We start from the raw sequence: 15,552 nt of genomic DNA, 5'->3' as shown, positions 1-15,552 counted from the left end.
CCTGCCCCTGGAAATTTCCACTACATTCATCTGACGAAGTGGGTATTCACCCACGAAAGCTCATGATCCAAAACATCTGTTAGTCTATAAAGTGCCACAGGATTCTCTGCTGCTTTTACAGATTCAGACTAACACGGCTACCCCTCTGATACATCAAACTCAATGAAATTTCCTGCAAGAAAAATGTTCCCCAAAGCAAAATGTTTTCATTTGAAAAAAATTTTGTTTTGGAAAAATTTAAAAATTTAGTTTCAAAAAGAAATTTTTATTTTGAAGTTTGTTATGTTTTTCATTTTAAAATTATTTTTACATTATTTAATGAATGTCAGTGGTAATAGTGCATAATATGACATCATATATTTTCATGTCATATTTTGAAAATATAATAGTCAAATATTTTAATTTTTAAAAATTATGGCAACTGCTACATAACACAGACTGAAAAAATCAAAAGTGTCTGTATTGTAGTGAAAAGTGTCAAATTATTTTGTAAACAGAGGTAAACAGTGAGGTGACAAAGTTTGCAGATGATACAAAATTACTCAACACAGTTAAGTCTAAAACTGACTGCAAAGCATTACAAAGAGTTATCACGCAACTGGGTGACTTGGCAACAAAATATAGGTGAAAATCAATGTTGATGAATGCAAACTAATGCACATTGGAAAACATAATCCCAACTATATGTATAAAATGATGGGGACTAAATTAGCTTCAAGAAAGAGATCTTGGAGTCATCATGGATAGTTCTCTGAAAACATCTGCTCAGTGTGCAGTGGCAGTCCAAAAAGTGAACAGAATGTTAATAAGCATTAGGAAAGGGATAGATAATAAAACAGAAAATATCATAATGCCACTATATAAATTCATGGGGCACCCACATCTTGAATATTGCATGCAGTTCTATTCACCACATCTCAAACACGATATATTAGAATTGGAAAATGTACAGAGAAAGGCAACAAAAATGATAAAGGGAATGGAACAGCTTCAATATGAGGAGAAATTAAAAAGACTGGGACCGTTCATCTTAGAAAAGAGACGACTAAGGGGGGATATGATAGAGGTCTGTCAAATCTTGACTGGTGTGAAGAAAGTGAATAAGGAAATGTTATTTAATCCTTCACATAACACAAGAACTAGCAGTAACTCCATGAAATTAATAGGCAGCAGGTTAAAACAAACAAAAAAGTACGTCTTTACACAGCACACAGTCAACCTGTGGAATTTGTTGTTAGGGAATGTTGTGAAGGCCAAAGTATAAGTGGGTTCAAAAAAGAATTAGAAGACGTCATGAAGGATGGGTCCATCAATGGCTATTAGCCAAAATGGTCAGGGACACAACCCCATGATCTGGGTGTCCCTAAACCTCTGACTGACAGGAGCTGGGACTGGATGACAGGGGATGGATCACTCAACACCCTGCTCTGTTCATTCCCTGTGAAGCACCTGGCACTGGCCACTGTCAGAAGACAGGATGCTGGGCTCAATGGACTATTGGTCTGGCCCAGTATGTTACTTTTTATTACAAGTAGGAGACACTTTGATCAAAAATAAACTAAAATGTTTCAATCTGTACTAAATAGCATCTTCCTTAATTAAACAAAAAAGACATGTCACGTTATATTAGGACATGATTAGGTATGTTATGGTATGTCATACTATGCACTATTACCACTGACATGTCATTAAATAATGTACAAATAATAAAAATGTAGAAATGGAAAAAATACATTTCAAAAGACATTTCATTGTGATGTGAAATTTTTCCCAAATTATTTTTTTTAATTGCCATTTTTCAGGAAATTTAAAAAGTATTTCTTTTTGTTCTGGAGCAAAACCAAATTTTGCTATGTCGACATTTCCCATAAACCAAAATTCCAACTTGCGACCAGCTGTAGTGTAGAGCAGCCTCTTTAATGGTAACAGTTCTAAGTGCAGTAACAGTGTTGCATGTTCTCTATACACTCTGTGATGGATTATTTGCAGAAGCACCATGATGTTGCCCTAAACTAACTAAATAGAACTGTCAGAGAATCCCCGCTTCCCAAGGAACTCTGTGGAGGGGGAAAGCTGGCTGAGATGGTACTGCCACACCCTACATCAGCTAGTCCCCACCTCGTGTAAGGGGAAAGAGGCAGCATGTCAGGGGCGTGTCAGAGGGGGCAAGGTTCCCAGAGGGACCTTACTTATACCAATGTTGTAAATTAAGGCTGCTCTGTGCAATCCTAACTTGTACAGGGGATGTGAGGTCCTGAATCAAGGAGCTGTCAAGCACATCCCTGTGGGTCTCCTCCTCTCCCCCATACCTGAGCTGCAACTTCCCTGGATTAGATAATCAAGGCCCTTTCTCCATTCTCTTACTGGCTTTTCTTCTACATCCAAATAGGTAAACCCTTTCTGCGTGTCCATGCCACTGACCGTGATGATCCTACAACTCCCAATGCGAAGCTGAGTTACAACATTCTCCACCATTTTCCCAACCCTTTTAAGTGGATGCTTTTTCAGATTAATAATTTAACTGGAGCAATCTCAACAAGTGAGCATGGTATGTAAAATTATCGTTAGTATTGTTATTGTTTGTATGTTAAGCACTGACCACGGGTTCCATGCTGTATGTGATGCAAAATAATAACAACAGTTACTTCCTGATTTGAAGAGTCTATAGACTAAAAACTTAGAGCACAGGGAAACCCAGATGAGAGATAATTTAGGAAGAGTTTTCCTTAACTATTTATTTAAGCCTCTTCTTGTGATCCTTGTGGAAACAGTGGGTCTAGGAGGGACTTGAATCAAGATAAAAGAAGAAAGCTCCTTTCCAACCATTCCCCAGAATAAAGTTAGCCCATGGGACATATTTATTAAGGGTCTGTTCTGATACTGAGAGGTATGGAGGATTTGTGACTCCAACTGAAGTCAATCAGAGCTATTTATGGAACTATAGTCTCATTTGCTGTTATTACTATTATTAATTGTTTTTTATTTTGGTAATGTCTGGAACCCCACTGTGCTTGGTGCTGTACAAACACAGAACAAAGAGACGATCCGTGCCTTAATGAGATTACAATCTAAATATGCTGGAACCAGTACTAGTGTATTTCCAACTCTGCAACTCTGCATTTGATTTTTAATTTTTTTTCTGAGAGTGTCTCTCTCAGAATAGTAGTTCTCAATGTTTTCAGGAAATTGAAGCAATGTAGCAGGCTAAGAATCTTATTCAACTCCCAACACAAAGGATCATCTTTAAATTCATGAAGAGAAGCCTAGACTAATAGTTGTAAAAGCAAGATACTGCAATGGACACACGCAAAGCAGAGGCTGGGATTTCTCTGCAGCTAAACAATGTACCAGTAACAGAGCTTTTGTTAAGTTTCTCGCATGTCTCTTTATTTTGTTTTCTAGGTTCTCGTTTCTTAAATCCCCAAAAGCAGGCTACGTTCATCCTTGTTGTCACAGTGAAGGATTTGGCAGGAATGTCAGAGAACGCTTTAACCAGTAATGTTGATGTGGAAATAACTGTGAAGGAGAACATTTGGAAGGCACCTCCGAAAGTATCTATCAAAGAAAACTCTACTGAACCTCATCCCATCTCTATCACGCAGGTAGGATCTAGAAATCACAGAAATGACTAATGTCAGTGCATCTACAAGCCTTAAATGTTCCCTGCCAGCTGCAGGATCTTCTTCCAGTTATCAAGACTTTGGTACATCTTCCGTGTTGGATATTGCAGTCCATGGGAGTTTGGGCTGAGGAAGGACTGAGTAAAAATGGAATATGGATTTCAAGATATGGCCCCTTGGGCATATTTTACATAAACTGGAAGAGGATATTAGTGTCGATTTCCCTATAATATCCTTATTACGAAATGGATGCTAGGGAGATGATTAAGATACAGACCAGAGCAATATTAATGTTACAGTGACACAAGGATTTTCCCACTCAAGCTTACAGAAAGTACTAGTCTTGGTATATTCTATGAACTGCAGGCAATGCATAAGGAATTCTGCTGATGTATAGAAAACTCAAAGGAACAGAGAGAATACTCATTCCAACGCTGTTTGGCACAATATGAATTACAAAAGCAAAAGCTCATTGATGTAACAGAGAATTAGTCTTTTAAAGAATGCAGGGAGGATTTTTACAGATGGGGAATACAACAGTTGGGAAAAATATGGGTAGTGCTAGGTACTAGCACCGGGAATAGTAAATGTTGGGCTTGAGTGCCTCTCTCACAGACAAACTCATGGAAGGGTGCCCAGCAGGGAGGAAAACTCTCTCAAGTTCCCCTTATGGAATGTCCTCCAACTTCTTCAGTTGCAGGGTTGGTTATGTTCACCCACCTCATCCCATCCATGAGGAAACAGTAGTGGTTCAGCCCCTAAAGTCCCTGGAAGGTCAGACTATTTTATGTGTATCGCCTCCTCCTCTGCTAAGATTTGACTTGCCACTCTACACTTCCATCTGTGATCCCAAATTGCTTAGGTGACTAAAGCTCAAGAGGAAAAGCACAGAAGTTGGCTGGTACAAAAAGATGCTGTAAATTAGCATGATGCCATTACAATACTGTAATAATATACCTTGTTCTTACATAGCACTTTTCATGTGTAGCTCTCAAAGTGCTTTTAAAAGGAGGTAAGTGTTATTATACACATTTTACAGATAAGGAAACTGAGGCAAAGAGAGTGACTTGTCCAAAGTCATTCAGCAGACCAGTGGCAGAGCTGGGACCATCATCTGGGCCTCAGAGTCCCAGTTCCAAGGCCTGCCAAATGGTTAGGTTTATGACCTAAAATAAAATAATGTGCAAACCAGAAAATCCATCTTTTCCTTTTCATTCCCAGTGCTTCAAACAGTTACATCTCAGTCCACACTTCTAATCCTTTGTTTTAACTCATTCTGGGGATTTTAGGTGCAGTGGAATGAGCCAGGTGCAAAATATGACCTTCTGCAAAGGGAGCGACTGTCCAGGTTCCCATTTACAATTGATCAGAATGGGACGATTTATGTGACTGAACCCTTGGATAGGGAAGAAAATGAATTGGTAAGTAAACATGAGAAACCTGACTGATGCAGTAGCCCAAAGTCTGAGACTCAGTAGTGGCTGGGCGTGTAAATGTAGGAGAGTTAGTGGTGGGAGAGGGAGGAGAAAGAGGATAGATATGTGTAATTTGATGTGGTTTCTGGATGAATTTGAGTGACTTGATAGACATGGACTCTCAGGCAATTTACCAGCAGGCATGTCCATCACACTACACTACATTCATCCACCCAACAGCCGTTAATTCAGCACTTTATAATATTTCTTTCTAAAGCAACACGAGTTCTGTAGTTATTGCAGTTTTCATAGGCTACCCTGAATTGCACAGAACATGTGCTGTGTACAGAGACAGTGTTAAAGTACCTGATAAAGTGGTGGACTGTGGCTTTGCTGGTGGGTGGAATTCTTAGCTCTCTCAAGTCTTCCTGCCTTTCTTCTCCAAGAGGTGGGGTGGGGAAATAGGCAAAATAGGCAAAACAAAAGAAATGAATTTACTGTAAAGATAATGAAGAGTTTACCCAACTACAGATGTTATTGGACTCTCTCTCTCTCTCTCTTCAGGTACATTCCTACACATTCTTTCCACAAAGAGGAAAGAAATTAGTCATGTGTAGTCTGTGTAGCCTACATCAGCTAGGGCTAAGATTTAACAGCGCACACATGCGTGTGCTTCACTAATTAAAAGCAAGTGTTCATACAAAGACCACTTTAAATTCGAACAGCAACTGTAATCTCAGGGCTGCTCCAAGTTGTGCCAGTTGTCAGTGGCTTTAAAAGGTGTGTCTAACAGTTGGGGTTCACTAGAGTGCAGCAGCTCTTTGGTTAAGCTCCCTTGTCTCGGCCCATAGGTCCTTCACTAGAGAGGAGAGTGGGAAAGGGGGTTGGGCACAGGAGCTGCTATGCTGGCCTGACACCACCTGGAGTTTCCCCCGTGCTGGGGGAATCATGAGACAGTTGTATCCACCAGCCCTATGACTGTTTTGTGTCGGTGGACTGGAACCATAGGCGCTGACTCTGGTGCTGGAACACTCCTGGAAAAAAATAGAGTTCCCACCAGTCACCTGCCAATTAGTTGTTTGGTGGGCCCTGCTGATCAGCTCCTCCCTCTCCCTTGCAGCACCTTGTACTCTCCGCCAATCAGTTGTTCAGTGGCAGGTGGGAGGTGCTGGGCGGGCGGGGGAGAAGCTGGGGCTGGAAGAGGTGGAGTGAGAGTGGGTCTTTGGGGGAAGGAGCTGAGTGGGGCTGATGCCTCAGAGTGGAGCAGGGAAAGCTGAAAGTTGGTGCCTGTGCAGGGCCGGCTCCAGGGTTTTTGCCACCCCAAGCAGCAAAAAGAGGAAAAAAAAAAGCCGCGATTGCGATCATCTGTATTGCCGCCGCTTTAGTCTTCGGCGGCAATTCAGTGGCTGGTGCTTCGCTCTGAAAGGGAGTGAGGGACCTGCTGCTGAATTGCCGCCAAAGACTCGGGCGTGCCATCCCTCTCTGTTGGCTGCCCTGAGCACCTGCTTGCTGGGCTGGTGCCTGGAGCCAGCCCTGCGCCTGTGACTGGAACTGAGGGCATGTCTACACTGCAGTTAAAAACCCATGACTGGCCCATGCCTGTTGACTCGGGCTAAGGGATGTTTAATTGCAGTGTAGATGTTTGGACTTGGGCTGCAGCCTGAGCTCTTGGACTCTCCCACCTCACGGGGTCCTTGAACCCAGGCTCCGGCCCGAGCGTCTACGCGGCAATTAAACAGCCTCTTAGCCTGAGCCTCGTGAGCCCAAGTCAGCTGGTACAGGTCAGCCATGGGTTTTTAATGGCAGCGTAGACATACCCTGGTACAGGTCAGCCATGGGTTTTTAATGGCAGTGTAGACATACCCTGGCACAGGCCAGCCACTGATTTTTAATGGCAGTGTAGACATACCCAAGATGACAGGATCTAGACTGTCATCTTGAATAAACACAAAATTGAAGAGCTGCATCTTAACTTAGCCCCAGGAATAGTCCACGATGCTGACATTAGGTTCATCATGAAATTAAAGTGAGTCTGTTTTAGTATTAAACATATTCTCTTTATGAAAAAAAATTGCTGGACAAGGAAAATAATGCTATGCTTTTTATGAGCCAATAAATACATTTTATAATTTATAAGGTTTCAGGCTATAAATCTCCCTTCTTGTGGTGTTGAAAGAATTGCTAAAATACTACATAGTGACCAGTCAGCATATCTAAAGGGATTTGATCTCCCTCACCATTTTGTGTTTCGTGTTTAATTTAAAAAATGGTACCTTCCATAGCATTTCTCAGTTTGTTTTCTCTAACTGTACAGTCAGCATTTGCCTGGGAATTTGCTGACCTCACAGCAATGCATCATCAAGAGGGGCATGAAAAAGAAATGTAATGAATAAAACCGTAATATTTTGCCTACTGCTGAAGGTAGAATAAGTATTTCCAGGAGAGAATACAGTTATAGGCCCTAATTATGCAAGGAACATAAGTTCCCTAACTTTAAACACCTCTATGAGACTAATCATATGCTTAAAGTTAGGCACATTCTTAAATTCTTTACTAAATTGTGGCCACAGAGAAGAAGGATAGCTTTGTGGTTGCAACTGACACTGGCCTGGGACTAGATGGAGATATAAGGTGAAATCCCAACCCATTGAAATTAATGGGAGTTTTGCCATTGACTTCATTGATAGTAGGATGTCACCCATAGATTATGTTTCAGCTCTCGCACCGACTTCTTGTGCACTTCACCTATCTGTATCTGAGTTACTCATTGGTGAAATGGAGAAAACAATGTTTTCCTGCCTCTCCTGGGTGTTGGGAGAATAAATGCATTGATGAATTGTGAGGCATTCAGATAACATGGTAATAGGTACCATATACGAGACTATAAGTAATTAGTATTAAAATAGATGGAAATGTTATTAAGACATACAGAAAAAGCTTTCATTTGGTAGCAAGGTTTTCATTGCGATCCCTTTAAATGGAAGCTATTATAGTTTTTGCGTTTATTATTCCTAATTGCAATATTATCATTGTAGTATTCATTCTTTGCAACTGCAAAAGATAATGAAGGAGAGGAACTGGGCCGGCCTTTGTTAATCTTGGTTCAGGTTGAAGACATTAATGATAATCCTCCTGTGTGCCAGAATGCTTTGACTATATTTGAAGTTCAGGAGAATGAAGGCTTAGGTAAGACATCATGAAGATAACTATTATATAAATCTTTCTCACTGTCTGAACATTGTTTCCATTTGATGAAACTAGAATTAACAATTTCAGGGCCCAATTCTGTCACATTCTGTCACATAGTGCTTATTCATGCAAATTGTCCCACTGACTACAGTTGGATTGTTTGTGCAACTAAGCTAGTCATGGTAAGTGAGAGTTGCAAAATCAAATCATTTAAAATACAATATTGTGCTCTCCTACAATCACGATGCTAAAATGTACAAGAGAATTTGCTTTCCTTTTTTAAGATTAAAAATATGGTTTACTCTCACTGGATAAGTGCTTTGATTCTCCTGTCCCTCATATGGATACTACTTTGGTGTAACTCCATTAATTTCAATGGAGTTACTTCTGATTTACATCAACGTTAATGAAATCTGTCCCTAAGGCCTTGGCTACACTTGAGAGTTACAGCGCTGGTGGTGGCTTTACAGCGCTGTAACTCACTCCCCGTCCACACTGGCAAGGCACATACAGCTCTGTATCTCCCTGGCTACAGCGCTGCTTGTACTCCACCTCGATGAGAGGAATAAAGATAACAGCACTGCTGCTGCAGCGCTGGAGTGCCAGTGTAACAGCGATTAATCTTACTATGCTGTAACTGACCTTCGGAAGCTTCCCATAATGCTTTTAAGTAAAGATTACACTCTTTGTTTTGTTGTGATGCCTCTGTTTGTTTTGTTGTGAACTCGGGGCTTCCGGAGCTGCTTATCTAAAAAAACAAACACAGCTCCTGTTTGCTGTGAATGAGCTCCTTTTGCAACGCTCACAGCTAGTGTTTGCTTGGGGAAGGAAGGGGCTTGAGGAGAGAAGCAGCACGGCGGGCAGGGTGTGTGTGTCCGTTTGGGAGCTGCTGCTTATCTGGTCTCTGAGGAAAAAAGCAAAGAGGGCTATTGGCATTTAGTAAATGAGAGAGGGGTGGGGGAAGGGGTCGGAACTAGCAAGACAGAGAGCTGACAGTGTCGGCTCCAAAAATCCACTCTCTCTCTCTCCCCCATGCTCCCTGTCACACTCCACCCCACCCCACTCTTTTGAAAAGCACGTTGCAGCCACTTGAACGCTGGGATTGCTGCCCATAATGCACTGCTCCCAATGCCGCTGCAGATGTTGCAAATGTGGCCACGACAGTGCACTGGTAGCTTCAGTGTGGACAGACTGCAGCGCGTTCCCTACTCAGCTGTACGAAGACAGGTTTAACTTCCAGAGCTGTACAGCTGCAAGTGTAGCCATACCCTGAGTCTCTACTTTACTTGTTCTGAGATTTTAAGGCCAGAACATCCCATTATGATAATCTACTCTAACCTCTTGCACAACACAGGCCATAGAATTGCACCCCGTAATTCCTACATCAACCCCATAACTGTTGATTGAGCTATGTTGATGCATAGCTTTAATATAAAGCTACTGTGTTTCTTTATGGTATTTTCCAGAGAAAAGGTGGGTCAGGTAATATCTTTTATTGAACCAACTTCTGTTGGTAAAGGACACAGGCTTTTGAACTAGACAGAGCTCTTCTTCAGGTCTGGGAAAGGTACTTAGAGCGTCACAGCTCAATGCAAGGTGGAGCAGATTGTTTAGCATAAATGGTTAATACACATTGTAAGAGACCATTCAAGGTGAAGTGGCCACTCATCACGTCTGCAGTCATAGGACAAAAAAGGGGGGTTTGTGGATTACAGATTGTTGTAACAAACTATAAATCCAATATTTTTATTAAGACCATGATTTTTAGTGTCTAGCAGAGTTATGAATTTAAGTTCCCAGCTTCATCTTTTGAAAGTGTTGTGCAGGTTTCCTTTGAGGATGAGGACTCAGAGGTCAGATAAGTGATTGTTTTGTGAAAAGTGTTTGCCCATGGTTGAGATGGTATTTTTGTCTTTTATCATTTTTCTGTTTGAATTCATCTGAGAATGTAGCAAGTGTCTGGTTTTACCCACATAGTTGTAATTGGGGTATTTAGTCCACTATATGAGGTACATTATATGCTGTGATAGGTACGTGTGGGACTCATGCACCTTAAAATGTGTGTTGTGCGGGATACTGATCACTGTAGCAGTGGAGATATGTCTGCAGGTTTTGCATCTGTTGTTATTGCAGGGTTATGGAACAATCTGTCCACCTTGTATTTACCTGTGACACTCTGAGTACTTTTTCAAGATCTGGAGAGGAGCTCTGAGTAGCTTGAAAGCTTGTCTCTTTCACCAACAGATATTGGTCCAATAAAAGCTATTACCTCACTGTGATGGGGTTCCAACCCCACACATGCCTGGAAAGGTTTAACATGGACCTGAGGAGCCAGGGTATCTGGCTGCACCTGGAGGGACAGCCAGGCCTAACTGAACAAGAAACCCAGCTGGGCTGGAATAGGTTGGATTATAAAGACAGAAAGTTTGCAGCAGAAGGAGGCTGCAGGGAGAGGGTCTGCAGTCAATTCCTGGGAGCAGAAAGTAAGAGAGGTGAAAATCCAAGAGGAAGAATAAGCCGTGGGTTTCTAGCCCTAACAGAAGGGTAAATTCCAGAGGAGTTGTGGGGAAAGGAAGCCTGTGAGGGCCAACTAAGAAGAAGCCCAGGGAAACAGCAGCAAGGGGTAGGACTATGCAGATATGGGCTGTTCGTTGTAGGGTCCCTGGGATGGAACCCAGTGTAGAGGGAAGGCCTGGATTCTCCTACCAGTCACTGGGAAGTGACACAGGACTGGCGGAGATGCCAGCTGCACCAGCTGGTCTGGAGAAACTGTTACCTCAGAAGGGGAGGAGTGTAGTGACTTTGCTGGAGGGGCTGATTAAAAAAGAAATAGTACCCTGAGCCCAGAGAGAGAGGGGCCATGGTGCAAGGAAGGAGGCATCAGACCTGAGTGGAGCTAATCCAGAAGGAGGCACCACAAGGAGGGGCAACTTGTGGTGAGTGAAGCCCGCAATGCTTGCTCACCTTATCTCTGTAATATCCTGGCTACATGGCTACAACAACACTGCAAACAATATTTTCCAGGCAACTGGCATTTTTATGGTATCTGTTATATTCCTACTAGCAGCATTGTCCATAGTATTTGATTCAATGGGAAAGTAGGATATATTGACAGATGTGTTATCTAACTGACATTATTCTTTCCTTAACCCTAGGGAGCAATATTGGAACGCTGCATGCTACAGATATGGATAAAAAAAACACTCTTAATTCTCGCCTGCAGTTCCGTATTGTGGACCAGAACCCCAAAATCCCTTTAGATAGCCTCTTTATTATCCAGCAAGAAGCTGGGACTTTCCAGTTATCTAGCTCTTCATTAAACAAGCAGGTAGTTTCGGCTTATTCTGTAACGGTGGAGGTGACAGATAAAGGTCAGTACAAACAGCCTATCACACACTGAAATAATTTTATTCATCAGCCTTCCTGTTTCAGTGTTCAGTATCCACGATGTTCATGTTAAGAGATTCCCAGACAGGGCATTACAGGCAGCAGCAGTATTGAGGGCCGCTCTTCTTACTGAATTTTACTTAATTGTTTTAAAGCTGCACAGAGAAATGACTCATAATGTGATAATTAAATTCAGCAAGCACTAGGGCAGAGGGTTCACTAGAATTCTCCAGAAAGAGGTTTTCTATTGCATGGGAATCTCTGAAGGGATTGCATGATTTGTGATGTTTCCACTGGTTTTATTGGAAAGCAATAATGTATCACTGAAGAAACTTCAGTGAGTTCAGTGCAGCTGGCCAGAGAGTCCAGATGGTTTATATAAATATTCAGAACAAAAGTTCATCTTCAAAAAGGTTTTGCAAGACTCATTATCCAAAAGCTCAGAAATCCCTGATGGTTAACTGAATAGAAAGTACGTACATTTTCCCATTAAAGATTAAGGGATTCATCCTGAAGTTCTTAGCCAAGCAAAACTTACAAAATTTACATTGACCTCCATAGGAGATAGAAGCACATAGAAGCAGGATTACGTTTCTCTTACATTATTGAAACAGCATGGTTTAAACAAATGATAGGAGAACTTCAAAAGGCTTGGTTGCTGGCTTTGGAAGCTCATTTAGAATTATATCTAAACTATTTTGTTTAGGATATTCACTGACTCCTGGTTTATGACGTACATAATGAAAATACTGGGATCTGACTATGTCTGAACAATTTACAGTAAACCAGAGCAGGCTTTTTGGACTCATAAAACCAACTAAGGGCTCCCCCACATTTGTAGCACATTCCTGGATTTAAAACAAGGCTGTGAGGTCTGCTGTTGTCTGTGTTCACTGATTGGCATTCTGTTAATTATACCTAGTTTAGGCCCAGCTATAAGTAAAGACCAGAATGACCCACATAGGGGGGAAAAAGACTGATATCTCGGGATGGGGGAGGGAGGAGTATCCTTGTAATCTCCATGTTATGAAGAACACAGAAGATTCATTATGTTCCTGCTCCTCATCAGGGGTGGGGCGAAAGTAAATTTGGAAAAAGGAATCAGAGTAAGGATGGAGGAAATATTGAGAGAACTAGGAAGAGGCAAGGAAAGACTGAGGGAATCCCTGTCAAGGTATAAACTAATTGTGACTCCCAATATCTTGTGGCCAGTCTTTCTGACAGCAGTAGGATTTTGCTTTGATTGCTACGTTGTTGTATTGCCATGTCGTATGCTTGTACAATGCCTATCGCATTGTGGACACTTGAAAAAAAAACCTTCAAGTTTTCTGCAGAAATGTTGCTTGTGACATGCTTTATTCTGTTTTGTACAGTGTTCACAACATTGTGTGATGTGAAAATAAATGTCATTGACATCAATGATCAGATTCCCATCTTTGAAAAATCAGACGTGAGTATTCCTCACAATATTGTTTCTGATGTTACAAGACAAACTTTTACTAAAGCTGTGGCCAAATCCAATGCCTGCTGAAGTCAGTGGGAGTCTTTCCATTAACTACAATGGTCATTGGTTAAGGCTGCTAGTGAGCAGTAGCGATAACATTATGCCTCTGCAGCAAGGCCTGTCTATGAGATCTAAATAGCTGTGGTAAACACATTTACATACACAAATCTGGTGGTTCATTCTAAAGTATGAAAATAAGTTAAAATGTATATTGCTCATTTGAAGGGACAATATTGGGAATTCAGGCCTGAAATTTAGCTTTTATAAAGGGGGGAAGGCGAGTGGAAATGAAATGGATTAAAATGGCTTAATGTAAAATTTTATTTGATTTAATATTTCCCCCAATACCATTGCAAGAATAATGCTAGTGCATGTGCACCAGAAAGTGAAATTAACTGTAATCACAAGTGAAACTTACCAGTCTATTTTCTTTCTGCAAAGGGAAAGTACAAAAGACAAAGAGCGTGAATGGTGAAGAATGGATTAGATTTAGAAAGTTTGCTCAGTTTTAGAAAACTAAAATGTTTCTAGTAATACAGAAATAATTTTATGTAAATATGTATGTATATCTTAACCTGGCAGCATACTTTCAGTTTCTAGACTACAAGGGTGTAAGGTTTTTAGTAAAAGAACTATTGAAAAAAAAATTGTAACAAACTATTTGAGGCAGATTAAATAGTTGGAGGAAACATGTCAAAGGCCAGATTATGCCATCAATTACACCTTTGACTTAATTTTACATATATTTGATTTCAATTAAATAATATTCTGCAATTCCTTTTCTGAAATAATAGCAATATGAACCATACAAATACATAGTTATAATTATGATCTATTTAAAACATACAAACATTTATAAATTAAAAAAATAAATCTAACCACTGCTTGCATGAGAAGTATTATTTATTTTTGGAAATTAATTCAAGTGTTAAGGAAAAAAATCTTTAAGGAGCATGTTGGCAGTTTGGGAGGTTTATTGTTGACATATGTCCAACGTATCTTTTGTGTAAGGTTTGTACAAGGGCCTAGAAATTTCAAATAGGCACTTTTAATTGAAGAATGATGAAGGGTGAAATCCCTGATGGTTAACTGAATAGAAAGTACCTACTTAAGGCTGGTATAGAAACCACTACCCATCCTTGCCAATTGAATGGGGCACTCTAGCCAGTTGATTGACATAACTCAGCTTTTTGAGTTTATCATTCAGATGTTTACCTAAGCTAGCAGGATGGATGGTCTTTTTGGAAGTAGACTGGGAATCAGGACACTGGGTGGAATTCCTGGTTCTGCCATAATTTTTCTGTGTGACCTTGGGCCAGATCTTCAAAGACATTTAGGCACCTAACTCTCATTGATTTCAATGGGTGTTAGGTATTGAAATAGCTTTGAGGATCTGAGCCTCAATTGTTATGCCTCATTTGTAAATAGAGAAAATATTTCTCTATTTCCTTGTGTGGTTGAACTCATTAATGATTGTGCATCACTAAGTTGTAGCACTGAAGGCCATTTCCTTGAATGGTTCCTGATGTCTCATGTTTCAATTATCTTTTCTCTTTAGTATGGTAATTGTACTATTCTTGAAGATACTCCAGAAGGAGAAGTAATACTAGAAATTCAAGCTACAGATGCTGATGAACCATTCACTGGGAGCTCTCAAATCATTTACCAAATTGAAGAGGGAGATCAAAATAAAAACTTCATTATAGAGACAGACCCCCAAACAAATAGGGGATTTGTAAAGATTAACAAGGTAAGTGGATCTCTTTAATTCCTAAATTACAGCAGTAGAAGTACATTTTTTTCTTTGTCTTATTTTTTGTTCTTAAACAACATCCAGTAATCTTTTTTTTTAACTGGTTGCTGATGAATTATGGATCTCCAGAAAACACAGCTTAAAATGTGTGTATCATTGGTTCCCCATTGTAAAGTGATGAGCTAAAGCTTTGAACATTGAACTGGAAGGAAGTGGCCAGTACAGTAGCAATAATTAAACTACTTGCATCCTAAGAAAAGTGAAAAAAATGAGGAGGAAGCCCAACATATAACAAAAGTTGGTAACTGAAGCCAGAAGACTATCTATAACTCTTAACAAAATGGCTGTAGCATAGCAGAAAGTGTGTTTTAACTGTTAAGTGTATCCCAGCCCTATGCCACATACAGTGTAACAAAGCTGGGAATAGTTTGTAGAGCACTACATAGCAAAGGGTTTTGATTTCCAGACAACTTACCCACAAAGAGACATTTTCTTTGTCCTTCAAAATGTGAATGCCTTTAATCACTTTCACCAAATGTTGTTCCTGTTACCCAGGTCTCTTCAATTGAGGCAAATTCCATACAGACTCAAAATTATATTTTAATCTTTACTAAAACACCAGAATGAAATAAATTACTCATTCAAGTCAACAGATTAAAATATTCCCACAAGGGTTGCTTGTTC

At 40.5% G+C, this 15,552-nt stretch overlaps 1 protein-coding gene across 2 annotated transcripts in view; it reads left to right on the top strand.

Annotated features, from left to right (window-relative positions):
• Positions 1–15,552, top strand: part of CDH17 (cadherin 17) — a 54,641-nt gene that overhangs the window by 23,327 nt on the left and 15,762 nt on the right. For both annotated transcript variants that reach the window (XM_075061978.1, XM_075061979.1), the window contains 7 exons: positions 2,390–2,548; positions 3,403–3,602; positions 4,910–5,041; positions 8,071–8,221; positions 11,380–11,595; positions 12,985–13,061; positions 14,674–14,865. In XM_075061978.1, the coding sequence (XP_074918079.1) occupies positions 2,390–2,548; positions 3,403–3,602; positions 4,910–5,041; positions 8,071–8,221; positions 11,380–11,595; positions 12,985–13,061; positions 14,674–14,865 (1,127 nt within the window). The remainder of the gene's footprint in view (positions 1–2,389; positions 2,549–3,402; positions 3,603–4,909; positions 5,042–8,070; positions 8,222–11,379; positions 11,596–12,984; positions 13,062–14,673; positions 14,866–15,552) is intronic.

This window comes from Chelonoidis abingdonii, chromosome 2, assembly GCF_003597395.2.
Source record: "Chelonoidis abingdonii isolate Lonesome George chromosome 2, CheloAbing_2.0, whole genome shotgun sequence".
Classification (NCBI taxonomy): Eukaryota; Metazoa; Chordata; order Testudines; family Testudinidae; genus Chelonoidis; species Chelonoidis abingdonii.
Note: the sequence above shows the minus strand (reverse complement) of the source record. Positions and strands in the feature narration are given on the sequence as shown.